The sequence below is a fragment of the Triturus cristatus genome, chromosome 4_1, assembly GCF_964204655.1.
Source record: "Triturus cristatus chromosome 4_1, aTriCri1.1, whole genome shotgun sequence".
In the NCBI taxonomy this organism is placed as follows: domain Eukaryota; kingdom Metazoa; phylum Chordata; class Amphibia; order Caudata; family Salamandridae; genus Triturus; species Triturus cristatus.
The window spans coordinates 155,837,116-155,850,619 of NC_140585.1; the positions used below are offsets into that span (position 1 = coordinate 155,837,116).

At 43.0% G+C, this 13,504-nt stretch overlaps 1 protein-coding gene across 1 annotated transcript in view; it reads left to right on the plus strand.

Moving 5' to 3' along the window:
- Positions 1 to 1,573: 1,573 nt before the first annotated feature.
- Positions 1,574 to 13,504, plus strand: part of LOC146853752 (olfactory receptor 5AR1-like) — a 41,728-nt gene continuing 29,797 nt past the window's right edge. The window contains exon 1 of the mRNA XM_085650864.1: positions 1,574 to 1,626. Within this exon, the coding sequence (XP_085506990.1) occupies positions 1,619 to 1,626 (8 nt within the window). The 5' untranslated portion in view covers positions 1,574 to 1,618. The remainder of the gene's footprint in view (positions 1,627 to 13,504) is intronic.

The window sequence follows — 13,504 nt, forward strand, 5'->3', positions numbered from 1 at the left end:
ATATTGTTAAGATAATTATTTTACCTAAATTTCTTTGGCGGGATATGGCGGCTAGATGCAGTCTACCTTTGACGCATTCTTGCATGCCATTATGGAGCAACCCCTTGTTCCCGGAAATCTTTCATGACATGCAAGCTAAATCTTGGAACATACATGGTGTTAACCAACTCAAACATCTATATAACGTTACTGGCTTCCTCACGTTCTCTGACCTTCAGAAGTCATATAGCATTCCCAAAAATATGTTTTATAAATATTTACAGTTTAGAGACTGCTTATGGGGGAGCAGAGATATTAGACATCCTATAGATTCGGATATACTGAACTATTTACACTCAAAGGGAAAATTGACAATCAGTAAGGCATACCAATTACTTTCTCAAATATGGGAAAATGATAGCCTTAAAATAGCGACTAAATGGAGTAAGATACTGAGACAAGAAATAGTTCCTGTGGATATTCAAGAATCATTAGAATGCAATATGTTCCATTAATCTAAAGCAGCAACAATTTAAAACTGTATATATGCTCTATTACACTCCAGAACGTATAGCTAAATGGACCGATCCTATCAGTATCAGCTCAGATGACAAATGCAAGTGCGTCAAGTGTGGATTGGCCGCTGCTAATATCCTACATATGTTTGTAACCTGTCCTGGTCTGACTGATTTTTGGAAAGATGTCTTTTGTATAATAACCTCCCATTTAAAAATGTATGTACACTTAACAGACAAAGATCTGATACTTGGCTATAAGCCAGATGTAGCTATGGGATTAAGATCCTTTATTTCAATTATTATAGCAACAGCAAGCTTATGAATGGTGGGCAATGTTAAGGGAGCTTTTCGAAAGGGAGTTGGCTATAGCAAAAAGTAGAGGCATACGCTCTAGAAATAAGTTTCATCAAATTTGGGGCCCTATGTTAAATTGATTAATTGTCCCATGTTAAAACATTGTACTTCTTTTTTTTCATCTTTGCCTTTCCCCCTCCGTTTTTAGGTCTCGCTTCAGCCAGCGCTTTAGCGCTGCTCTGGCGAGAGCTATAGAAAACGGGGATTAGGAAGTGCAAATGAGTGCTTTTCAGGCCCCCAACTTCAGTGCATGTGCGCCGGGTGCGCGCACCATTTGGCAGCCTGCGTGTACATTTCGCGAGCGCTTTGATGTTCTCAGTGAGCCGCGCAGCCACTGAGAACATCAAGGCGCCCGCGAAATGATTACTTTCACTTTGCCCCCAACTTCAGTGCATGTGCGCCGGGCGCGCGCACCATTTGGCAGCCTGCGTGTACATTTCGCGGGCGCTTTGATGTTCTCAGTGAGCCGCGCAGCCACTGAGAACATCAAAGCGCCTGCAAAATGATTACTTTCACTTTGCGTGCGTTCTTTCATTGTTCTGCCGTGGCTGCCTGGTGAGCACTTGTTTCTTTCTCTTATTCTGTCAGCGTCATGCAAATTTTCTCCATATTCCTGACTCTTGTCCTCCTTCTCTCTTTCTCATGCTCTTTCCTCTTCTTGGTACGTCTAATATTCTTGCCCAACCCCAGCGCACGCTTCCTTCTCACACAGCGCGCGCTGGCCTCTCCTCCAGTCCGGGCATTGCAGCCTGAAACGTCGAGCGGTAATGTGCCGGTAATGCGCCGTTTCTTCTTTAATTAATGTACTCGTGCGCCGCGCTGCCTACCACGGCGCCCGGTTTCATGTTTATTTTAATGTTTCCGATGCTTTGTTTTTGTTTATTTAATAAATGTGCTCGGACGCCATGCTGCCAACACGGCACCCAGTTTTATTATTTTGATGTTAACGTAACCTCAGACTCTCCCCGCACCTTTACATCTCCACGGAAACCACATGACACACTCTGTTCTTTTGCAAGCCCCCTCTCCGGATGGCGATATAGCCCTCCTTCGCAAAACATAAATCTACAGACGGCATTTGAACTATGGAACACATCGCATTGTATGGAGTAGAAGCGTCATGAATCGCACGCGTGCTTTCCATTTTAGAACAGGAATGCTACTCGTACAATACAATGAGAGGAGCACAACCAGATGTAGACGTGGCGGACTCTCTTACCCGTGCAATCTGCATACATAGGAACGCCCACCTGGTGACGTCATTCCTACTAGTTGTCATCTCGCCGTATTTACATTTTGTTTTTGGATGATGCCCAAAGCGGGCGACGTGTTAATGAAATACATCTGCGGGCGCTATTGTTCCCCCTACCTCCACAACCCCACCTCTATTAATTCCCTTTGTGTGCCTTGTTTTTTTCCACGGGACGCAGCGTCCGCTTTATAGTGTACGCGTTTTAAAAAAAATTATTCTAAAATGGGGAAGCCCTCTCATTCTCGGCCTCTGCAGCACACACGGCGCTAGGTGAACATCGGCTGCAGCCAGTGCTCCTGCCCACACCCCACCTTCGTCACTTTCAGGCTTGCAGCTGGCCATGGACAAGGGGGAGGCAGAAGGATCTGTAAACTTCCTCGGAGGAAAAAGTGTGTCTTTGTTTAATTAGCAGTAGTTTGTAATATAGAACAGCTCTTCCTTTATGCTCCTCTTCATTAGCGTGCCGACTGACTTCTGCATGTCCTAACTCTATATTTTAATTACTCCACGACACTTGGGCAGTGTTTCAGTGCCTTTCTTTTGATCTCCGCGAGCCGTGGCTGCTGAGAGTTCATCATGCACGTTCTTGTTTATCTATTCCCCTAGCCGCCTAAACTACACCCGGAATGTCGTAGGCAGGCGCGCAACACCCATTGGGCTCACCGGGCTTCAGTCCCCCCCCCCCGTCATGTGTGTCAGCCCGGCTGAGACAGCCTCGCGGGCTGGCGTATGTTTAATTGCAGCCGGACCCGAGTACTTCAGAGGTCTTTAAAAGACCATTTACTCGTTAATGAGGCTTTTGGTATGTTTTCACCCCTTCTTACAGCCACTCTGCCTATAGCTGAAAGACTTAACCCCCGAAATCTTTTTCAGCCCCCCCCGAAATTTGGCTCTAGTTGCCCGCCTGGTCGCAGGTACACATTTTCAACAATACCCGGCAATGTGCACTACACCCAGCGAGAGACTTAAAAGGACCCAACCAACCTCGGCTGCAGGGGAAATCAACTTCTTTCGAGCAATGCTGTTTCTTTTTGTTCAACTTATGTGATTAAAAACAGCATCTCATTAGAAATTCCAGTGCAATCGGCAGGTTTACTCTTGCATCTTTTCCAATTAAGCTCCACATGAGAACTGATTTAGAACAAGCATTTGCAATGCAATAGGTCTCGCATTAACGCGAGTTTGAGCTATTGACATTGCAAATAACAATGCCTTTTATTTTTGTTTTCTTTTTAAAAACATAAATAAAAGGCATTGTTATTTACAATGTCAATAGCTCAAACTCGTGTAACTGCGAGACCTATTGCATTGCAAATGCTTGTTCTTTGCTTACTTCTTATTTGTTGATTTGTGTAATGTTTATTTATGCTTTCTTCTATGTAACTTGCTCCTTCTGACGAAATTAAAAAAAAATTGAAGAGAGCCTCACCAAATTTCTTGTGTATCAAATACCTCTACACAGTGCATTAAAACTGTACGCCAATTTGACCCAGGGTTGTTTATTAGTGACCAGATTAGACTCTTTAAAGTGTGCTTGTTTGTTTTGCAAACAATGGGCTACAAACCTGGCTTTTAGAATCCATTGTTGTGATGGCAACTTAAATTCCATACAGATTTGGGCATGGATGTTGGCAGCAAAAACACTGTGGAATAGCAAGCTGACTGTGCTCTATCCACCATGTTGCCATTTTATCTTTAAAATCATTGCACCATAGGCCACTGTTGGTAAAAATGTTGTGCGCATTACCTTGAGGAGGGGGGATAAATCCGGTATACTTGTGGATTTTATTACCCTGCAAAAGGCCCCCTCTAGGGAGTGCGCTTCCGCCTGCTGGGCGGTAATGTGTGCAGCTAGTCGTCCCCTATAGTCGACCCAGACCCCAGATACTTGTATGCGGTCACTACCTCAATGTGTCAAAATACTTTCTTGGATTTTTTACTAGAAACTTAATATTTTTACTGTGTTTATTTTCAGGCAGTTTACCTTACAGTAATGCTCTGGGAGGTCTGCCAAGTACAAGTTGAAAAGTATCATGACAAAAATCTATCCTAGTTTTAGCTCATTGTTGGTTTTGATTTTGTAGGTAGTAGCCCATCCATAAGTGCTTCTTATTTTCACCCAAGTTTCTGAGTATAACGTTATAAGAGAGGTGTGGCTCACTGGTTAGAGGCGGCAGATCCGCAAGCAGAGAATCGGCCAGGGACCAGGGTTCAATTCCCGACGCGGCAGGGTCGTGGACCAGGGTCAAAACGGACTCGATAATTCTCTCCTCGGTACCTACTCTAACCAGGAACACACTCGGCAACTCTGGGCATTAGCTTGCCTCATCTCCACAACGGCCCCCCACATTCGCCGGGGATGCCTGGTTTCACCTTGGAGATACCCAGGAGGGACCATCTCACAGGGATAGCCAGGACGGGTTCCCCAGCGGTCTACAGCGCCACGACGCCTCAGGGCAGCAGTGCGCTTTACAAGACACATACATTTACATTTACATAAGTGCTTTCAATAAAGTTTGGGGTATGCACCAGTGGTTACATTTTTCCCACAATCTAAGGCGGAATACATTATCGAATGCGGTTTGAAAGTCAATGTATCCTAAATATAGGGCCCTCCCTTTTTAGGTCGAGCCTACAGTGCTTGCGCTGCCAGGCGATCTGTTGTATGTACTTGTGGGGTGTGACTCCTCCCACAATTTTGGATTTTTTTTTCGGTGTGCCATACCCCCCCTCTGGCCTCTGTCCTACACGTCACATTTCTCCCTCGTTGCTCTATGAGAGAAAGTGAAAGCAGGTGATGGCATGTTGGTTAAACAAAGTGCTGCTCCCCATGGTAATATGGTCAGCCACCGGCTGACCCAGAGCGTGCCGGAAAATACAGGTATTTTTATGTATGGTGTGTGTAGCTCCCCTGCCCTCATTTCCCCTAACACTCCCTCCCCCAGTGCTCGTTAAGTATCCAACATGGCATCAGACAGTGAAACAAAGAGGAAACAGCTGATCAAGTTATTCTGCACCAGCCTTCATCATAAAACTGGAAAAGTTTGCTGGCTGGCCTTTGTTCATGCAGTTTTTGCAGAGTTTTTGGCTATCCTGATATTGTTTTTTTAGGGGTGGGTTCTGCTCTGAATGGTCGGCAGCGCTGCAGACTATCTTGCACATTTCACTGGCCTTCCTTCGGTCTCGCCATTGGGACCTTGGATCAGTTGGTTGGGCACATTAGTGACGCATACGTCAAGTCAGGTTTTACAGTGGCCTTCTTGGTGGACTCTCACATCTCATTATTGCGGGCAATATTCTACATTGCTGCCCAGATGGTGGGAGCAGTCACTGGCGCTGCTTTCCACCATGCCATTGCTTCCACAGATTTCTGCAGAAACCTAGCTATCAAGCTGTGAGTAATACGCTCTGCTTATTTACCTTGGAGGCGGCATGTGTTAGGTAGTTAGTGCTGCTCGTATGCACAGAATGCTTTATTAATTCACATTTCTTTATTCCACTAAATTTGGTCATTCTGTTACACATTTTAATGGCTTATTCAATTTGCAACTGGGCAATTATGCGGACTGAAACTCCATGCTGTGCCCACTGACACTGGGGACGTACCGGAGATGCTTGCTTAACATCTCTCACGTATTTTGCCATGTGTTCCCACTCAGTAAGAGGCACTGAAACATTAGCAACAAGCCTTTACAGTTTAAAGGACACAGGCACATGATAAAGTTTTTATATTTGCTTCAAAAGTACACCATTTGCAATTTGAATAGTTCAGCATGTGTTGACTAATTACATAAGGTAATCTGAAATGCAGCAGTAAGGCGAGATGCCCTTTTTATTATCCGATAAATATTGACCCTCAGCAGACCCCCACTGATGAGAAGATTATATCGTGGAAATTAGCTAAGAAGCATCTAGAAAAATAAGGCAGGATACAATTGCTTCACTTTATCAGTCCAGGTTATTGTAAAATAATCTTTAAGGATGGCATCCACAGCACTTATGTGATACTTTTTTTGTGTTCCCTGTGTTGCTTTGAGTGCTGATGTGATAATCATTGGAGTGTTGGAGCTGTGTTTATTGTGGCAGGATTTGTATATGCGAGTGTTCTGGGTGGTTGGCAGTTAGGGCCTCATTTCAAATGCAAATGTTGATTCTGAGGCAAACTCTTGTTGATTTTCGCAAAAATAGCGCCAATTCATGGAAAATAGAAAGAAAAACATTTTTTATGATGAATGGCATAATCCACCATGGTTTATTAGAATTGGGGCCATTTGAGGCAGGTCAGATGTCTCTGAAATTACAGTTTGCCAAACAATTACAGTTGAAATCATTTCAGCTGGGACAAAGACGGCCTGGAAAACAAAACCAGCCCTGGCAGAGCCAACAACTACAAGTAAACATAGACGTTACTGCCTTACCCTCCGAGCACTCAAGAACTAAACAAGCTTCCTGGGTCCCAGTGGTAATTCCTACATTTTAAGTCCTCTAGGTAGTACTGCAGCTAAATTTCTGTTCCAAGTGTTAATACCTCATTCTTAGTCCTCTTAGGTAGTGCTGCTAGGTGCTCCTCTGGTTCCCTTGGTAATTCCTCATTGTAAGTCTTCTAGACAGTGCTGCAGCTGCTTCTCTGGTCTCATTGATATTTCCTCATTCTAAGTCTTCTAGACAGTGAATCATCTGCTTTTTTTGGACCTGTAGGAAATTCCCACATTTTAAGTCCTCTAGGCAGTGCTGCTACTCTGTGTCTGTACTTAGTGGTAATTCCTCATTCTAAGTCCTCTAACAACTGCTGGTAGCTGCTACTATGGTCCCATCAGTAACTCCCACATTTTAAGTCCTATAGGCACTGCTGCACTTGTGACTCTGGTCATAGTGCTAAGTCCACATTCTTAGTCCTAAAGATGGTGCTGTAGCTCCTCCTCTAGTCCCATTGGTAATTCCTCATTCTAAGGCTTCTAGGTAGTGCTGGTACTTTCTTCACTGGAGTTATCGGTAATTCCCAATGCATTTCATCGTAATAGCCTTCGTCTGGGGATATTCTGTAAATGAGGGTATTATAAATAGGGTGAATGCACTTTGACATGACGAGAATGGTTCGTTAGAAAACAATGGTGATTGGTGATCGTCAAACTGAACGTGAATGGGGGCAGTATGTTCAATAAACAGTGTTACGGGTCTGCTAAGGTGATGGCGTGAACAATTAAAAGGTGAACAGTGGGCTTACAAAAAACGGTGAATATAATGAATATCAAAATAGTTAGTAGCGTTATGTACCGAAAATCGGTGATGAACGGTTACCGAGTATCAATGGAGACTCGTGCGCGTGTGATCGGAGTCTTTTAATGCGTAACCTTAAAGCGGACACCTTAAAACAGTGATAAGCGTAAAAGAAACTTGCTAGTGTGTTAAATGTGCCTCGCACGCATACAAGTACAAGTGGATGGTAACATTAACGCTTACCGGTGACAACCGTTGGAGGAACGCAAGTGTCCTACTCGGTGAAGCGAGTTCTCGTGATACTGCTGTGGGTTCTGGATGTTACGTACAAAAGGGGGTGGGGTTATATGGAGTGTAAGCGGTTGCAAAGAACATGGAGATAAAAGAGGGGTGCCGGTGAAAAAGTGTCGGAGTTACTGAATAAAGTTATGAGAACCAATCTGTGATCGGTGAAAGTATAACAGTCACACTATTGAACAAAAATCACTCCTAAGCAAAAACACTTGACATAGGTCGAAGAGAAGTGTGAAACATGAAATGAAATGAAATGAAACGTAGATTTATAAAGCGCGAATTGCTGCCCTGAGGCGTCCAAGCGCTACCTAGAGAGTATGGTCGTATTATCAGAGGCGGTCAGCTGGGGGTTAATCATGGGCGTTGAAAAGAAATGTCTTTCATGTACATGAACAGTCATATAAAGATAAATGAAAGATGAATGAAAAAATGCATGTAATGGAGAAAACCATGTTAATAACAAATAGATATGAAGAGGACATGATCAAAGATAACATAAGTATTCTATGCGTTCATTCATGCCTGACGGTTTCATAGAGTTCAAAAGGAAAATCCAATGGTTTTCTCGTTGTATTAAACAATTATCGGTAATTCCTCATTCAAAGAGGACTTAGTGCTGCAGCTGTGTCTCTAATCATACATCCATTACACTCCAAATCAAAACACATAAATAAAAGATATTTACATTAACAATGCCAATAGTTCTAATGCTAAAAAATGCGAGACCCATTGCATTACAAATGCTTGTTTTGCTAGCGTGTCCTCTGTTATATGGGATTTGCAGTCCAGGTTGTCTTCAATATGGCTGTTCTTTTGAAAGCCTGTTTGTATGTACGGGTTCAGTTTTCGCTCTTCCACCCAGACCATCAGTTCTTGATGTAAGATACTGGCATCGCACTTCCCCTCTACGTCCAGTAGAGCGATTAACCGATAATTTTCGGGGCTTGATTCGGACCCTTTTTTATGAACCGGGACTAAAAGTGAGCCTCTCCATGTCTCCGGGATGCTTCCTTCCGGCATTCCCAGAACAAAGGTGCCATGATTGTGACCCATTTTTGCACTGCCCCTTTGTACACCATTACAACAAACAAATGATGGACGGAATGCTGACAATGCATACATTCTCCCCCAGTCAAAAGATCTGGGTTAAATCCATCGTTCTTTTGCCCACTACCTGCTATCCTGGCTGATGACGGCTGATAGCCAGAAACCGGTCCTAGGATGCTTGATTCCGGTCCAGGGAAGACATGGCTTGGCAGTTCGGGCTGGACTGTTCCCATGAGGCACAGGGTCAAGACTGATTTGCATATGGCCATGTCTAAACTGGGGTGGTGTAGTGGGCAAAAGAACGATGGATTTAACCCAGATCTCTTGACTGGGGGAGAATGTCTGCATTGTCAGCATTCCGTCCATCATTTGTTTGTTGTAACGCTTTTCGCCCTAAGTGGGATGGGTATTCCCAGACGTGGGACCCGTGCTCACTACGCCACTGGAGTCAAGCTATCCTGGCTGATGACGGCTGATAGCCAGAAACCGGTCCTAGGATGCTTGATTCCGGTCCAGGGAAGACATGGCTTGGCAGTTCGGGCTGGACTGTTCCCATGAGGCACAGGGTCAAGACTGATTTGCATATGGCCATGTCTAAACTGGGGTGGTGTAGTGGGCAAAAGAACGATGGATTTAACCCAGATCTCTTGACTGGGGGAGAATGTCTGCATTGTCAGCATTCCGTCCATCATTTGTTTGTTGTAACGCTTTTTGCACTAAGTGGGATGGGTATTCCCAGACGTGGGACCCGTGCTCACTACGCCACTGGAGTCAAGCTATCCTGGCTGATGACGGCTGATAGCCAGAAACCGGTCCTAGGATGCTTGATTCCGGTCCAGGGAAGACATGGCTTGGCAGTTCGGGCTGGACTGTTCCCATGAGGCACAGGGTCAAGACTGATTTGCATATGGCCATGTCTAAACTGGGGTGGTGTAGTGGGCAAAAGAACGATGGATTTAACCCAGATCTCTTGACTGGGGGAGAATGTCTGCATTGTCAGCATTCCGTCCATCATTTGTTTGTTGTAACGCCCTTTGTACACCATAGCAGGGATGTCATTTGGGCCTGGCGCCCCACCTACTTGCATTTTTTTAATGATGTATGTAACTTGGGCTGATGTAATTTTGGCAGTTACACTGTCTTCCTTATGGTGGTTCACGCTCTTTGGTTTGTTGTTTTTTTTCCTTATATTATATCTTGCACCTTCATCACTGGTGGGCTCCACATGAAGTGCTTGAATATAGGTTTACCGGACTTTGGGTGCAATGTTTGCTACCATTGGCAGTTGGTTTGGCTTGAAGCATTTGTTCATCCAGATCCAAACTTTTCCCAGTGCTGATCTTCCATCTTTCGCTTATAGGTGTATCTATCTTTTCTGTTTGCCTGGCGGGTTGCTGTAACCTTCACATGGATATTGTATTTTCACTTTTGTCATTGGTGATCCTACTCATTATACTGTATAAGTTGGGTTTTTTATATTCACTATTATTTGTTTATATTTAGTAAGATGTTGGTCTTTCAATGGTGATTTATTTATTTCTGGCTTTACCACGATGATTAGGTTTTCCCTCAGTTGTTCCAGTATAGGTTTCCATGAATTTGCAGTCATTGGATCGCTTTATTCGTGGTTTGATTTATTGCGGAACTGCTCAACTTTTTCATCAAGCTTCCCTTGGTATTCCATAGTCCACCTTACTTTTTTTTACTGGTTCTAATTGGTCTACCTAGCCAATCAGGTTGTTTTTTGAATGAGGGTACTGCATGGCCGGAATTTCACAAGTAAGCATTGCGTGGTCACTAGCCATGGATGATATCACTGCAAAGCTTTGAATTTTGTGAAAATGTGTGATCGACACCCAGATGTAATCCAGTGTGGCCATTCTAAAGCTTGAACTATGAGTCTAGGCTGCTGGTGAAATGGTTTGGGATATTCCATTTAAAATGTGTAATCCCAATTCATTCAAATGTGTGCTGCTTTTACTCTATGGCCATCTTTCCTTTGATACTGACTTCTAATGTCAGGTATTGCCCAAGACTGATCCTCAAGGGTTACAAAAGTTGTATTTAAATCTGACTTCATAAGGTTTGCTTTGAAATCTCCATTATTATTCCCAAGTCACCCAGAAACTGAGCTGAAAGATCCCTCATAGCTGGTAGCATACTACTTGATGCTGCTTCTCCTTTTACCTGGGTCGGATTGAGATAAATGCATCCTAAGATCACTATTTTTGATTCCAGACTGCTCTTGCCTCGCTTTAGGATCAAGGCTGTAAGGAATACGTAAACTCTGTGACCTTTGCTCAATAGTGTGACTTGTGCTGCCAAATTATTTTAGTTGAGTGTCAGGAGCATCTTGATAGATTTTGAGGTCACTGTTTCTGAGTGTGTCTCTGTGTGTTCCTGTGTGCAAATAGAAGATGGAGTGGAAGTTGGCATGGTTGGAGATGAGTTACTGTAGGACTGTCAGAGAAGGCCATTTTTTTATTCCAGCATGAATCAGTGCTTAACAGTCGATTATGCCAAAGTCTGCACTTAGTTTATTCAAGTTAAGGAAGCATAGCTTCTTTCTCTCATTGATGAGGACAACCTTGACTAATTCAAGAGCAGATCTTTCTGTGCTGCACTGTAATATGAAACTAGAGTGGTAGTCTTTTACATGAGTGATGACTGACTTTATAATTTTACCTATGAAGGATACGTGGTTCATGGTATGGAGGGTGACAAGGTCTTCTAGATCATGTCTTAAGAGATGGAGGAATTATCCTCTTTAGATGTATTTTGAGAAATATGCTTAGATGAGTGTGGAATTGACTATGTTGAGGGGTAGTCAGAGAACATTTCTTTGAAGATGTTTGCCAATGAATGTTAGTGAAATGTCATATACATACAAGGGTGCTTTGTGTGAATTAATGATGTTGGTGGTTTTATTGTGTGAGACAAACAAGAAGGATGTCCACCTGGGTATGAAGTGATTAGAGATGGCTGTAATACACGTGCCTGTAGTGTGTTGTCAAGTGGAGTGTGATTTTGTGGATCTTGTTGGTGATAGTGTTGATGCTTTAAATGAAAAAATTAAAAGGGTTGTGACTTAGGATATGAACTATAAGTGTCTTTGTAAGACCTTGGAAGTTTTTTTCAGACTGAGTCCAAAGCCAAAAATGAAAATGTTCACAAAACAATATTCAAAGTTGAAACCATTAAGGTTTATTTTAAATTTAGATTATTAGAGAAAGCAAAAATTAGTTAGTAATCAAATTATCAATACATCTCTCAATAGAAAATCCAAATAATGCAAGAGGATCAACATAAGATCTAGCTCCAAGGCAAGTACTAGCTTAGCCAAATGCAGTTAAGCATGACGAGTAACATAAAGTCTGCCTCCAGAGAGTGTGTCAAAAGCTCTGGCCCATCATAGGATTGTACTAGCAATGTACCACATGAACAGAGTAACCACTATTCTAATACATTAGCTACATTCAATAAGACACATCTAGAAACACCTACTTTACTGCATTTTAATGATGAAGGTGTTCAGACAAAATGAAGGAAATTACATAACATTTATAGAATGCAGAAATACAATAGGACGTTCAGCTACTTAACATTCCCGAGAGAATAATAAAGCAAAGGACCTCGATAGTTGCAAAAACAGGACTATCACAACACATTAACACAATTTATTCATACATAGACCATGACTTTGGCATCTATTTCACTTATTTTCTAAAATAAAAAGCACACAGAGATATGTATGTGGACATGTTAGTTCACTTAAAATATAAGTGCACATTTTTGTGTGCACTTATGAATCGATATTAATGCAAGCTGCTAGAATCCAAGTCTTGCTACCCAAGCCATGTCTAAATTAGGCATTAATTTTATAATGAGTAAAAATGCTCCTACAATAGTGATGTTGATGCACTATTTGATTGAGTGAGGGATGTGAGGGTTTTGCGAGCAGATCAATGCAATGCTTGAATTCCTGTTTGCTTTATTATTGATAGCAGTTCTGTTGAAGCTTTGCCTGGGGGTGATTAGGGGTCAGCCAAGCGGATTCCATTGAGGTGGGTTGAGGTCATTAGATAAATCCGCGTGTTTACACTGTGTTTCCTGTCTACATATGTAACATTTGTTGTCAGAGAGTTCTTGGATATACCAAGGTGATGATGGTTTGGAACTGACAGGTCATATTTTACATTTACAGTGATGCCTTGTAGATGTCTCCAGTGCTGGAAATATTCCATAAAAACCATTGCCAGAGCCCACACATCTGGAGCCTTTAAAGAATAGGTGAACGCTTCAATTTCTCGCACACAACTGGATCAAGCAGGGAAACAGTGCCCTTTGTGAAGGCATGCAAAGCAACATGACACCACCCAAGTGAAAAGCAAACACACCCACTGATCACATGTAGTGACTATTTCTTGCCATGTGATGTCACAATCACACCATGTAAAGGTGCCAGAGCTGGCGAGGGGGGGTGGTTTCAGACTGAAAGCCTTGCCACAAAGAGGCGCACCAATCTAGCGGTGCACACTTGCTCCATGGAATAGTCTTTGTCAGGGGAGGCAACACAGACATAGGACAGTGGACGGCGTGAAAGTCGGAGTTATGAGGAGAGCATGGTGAAAACCAATTTACCTGATGCTGTTAATGGTGATAAAAGGCAGAGGAAATGTATTTCACAATTGCAAAGGGCATTAAAGCTAGGCCTGGGCGGTAAATTTCGTTCCGCCCGCAGAATTTGCGATATTTTGACAATTTCGCGTTCCGCGGAGAGCGCGAAAATGTCAAAACTTTCGCAACCTGCCACGAAACGGAAGTATTTTTCTGGTTCACCCTT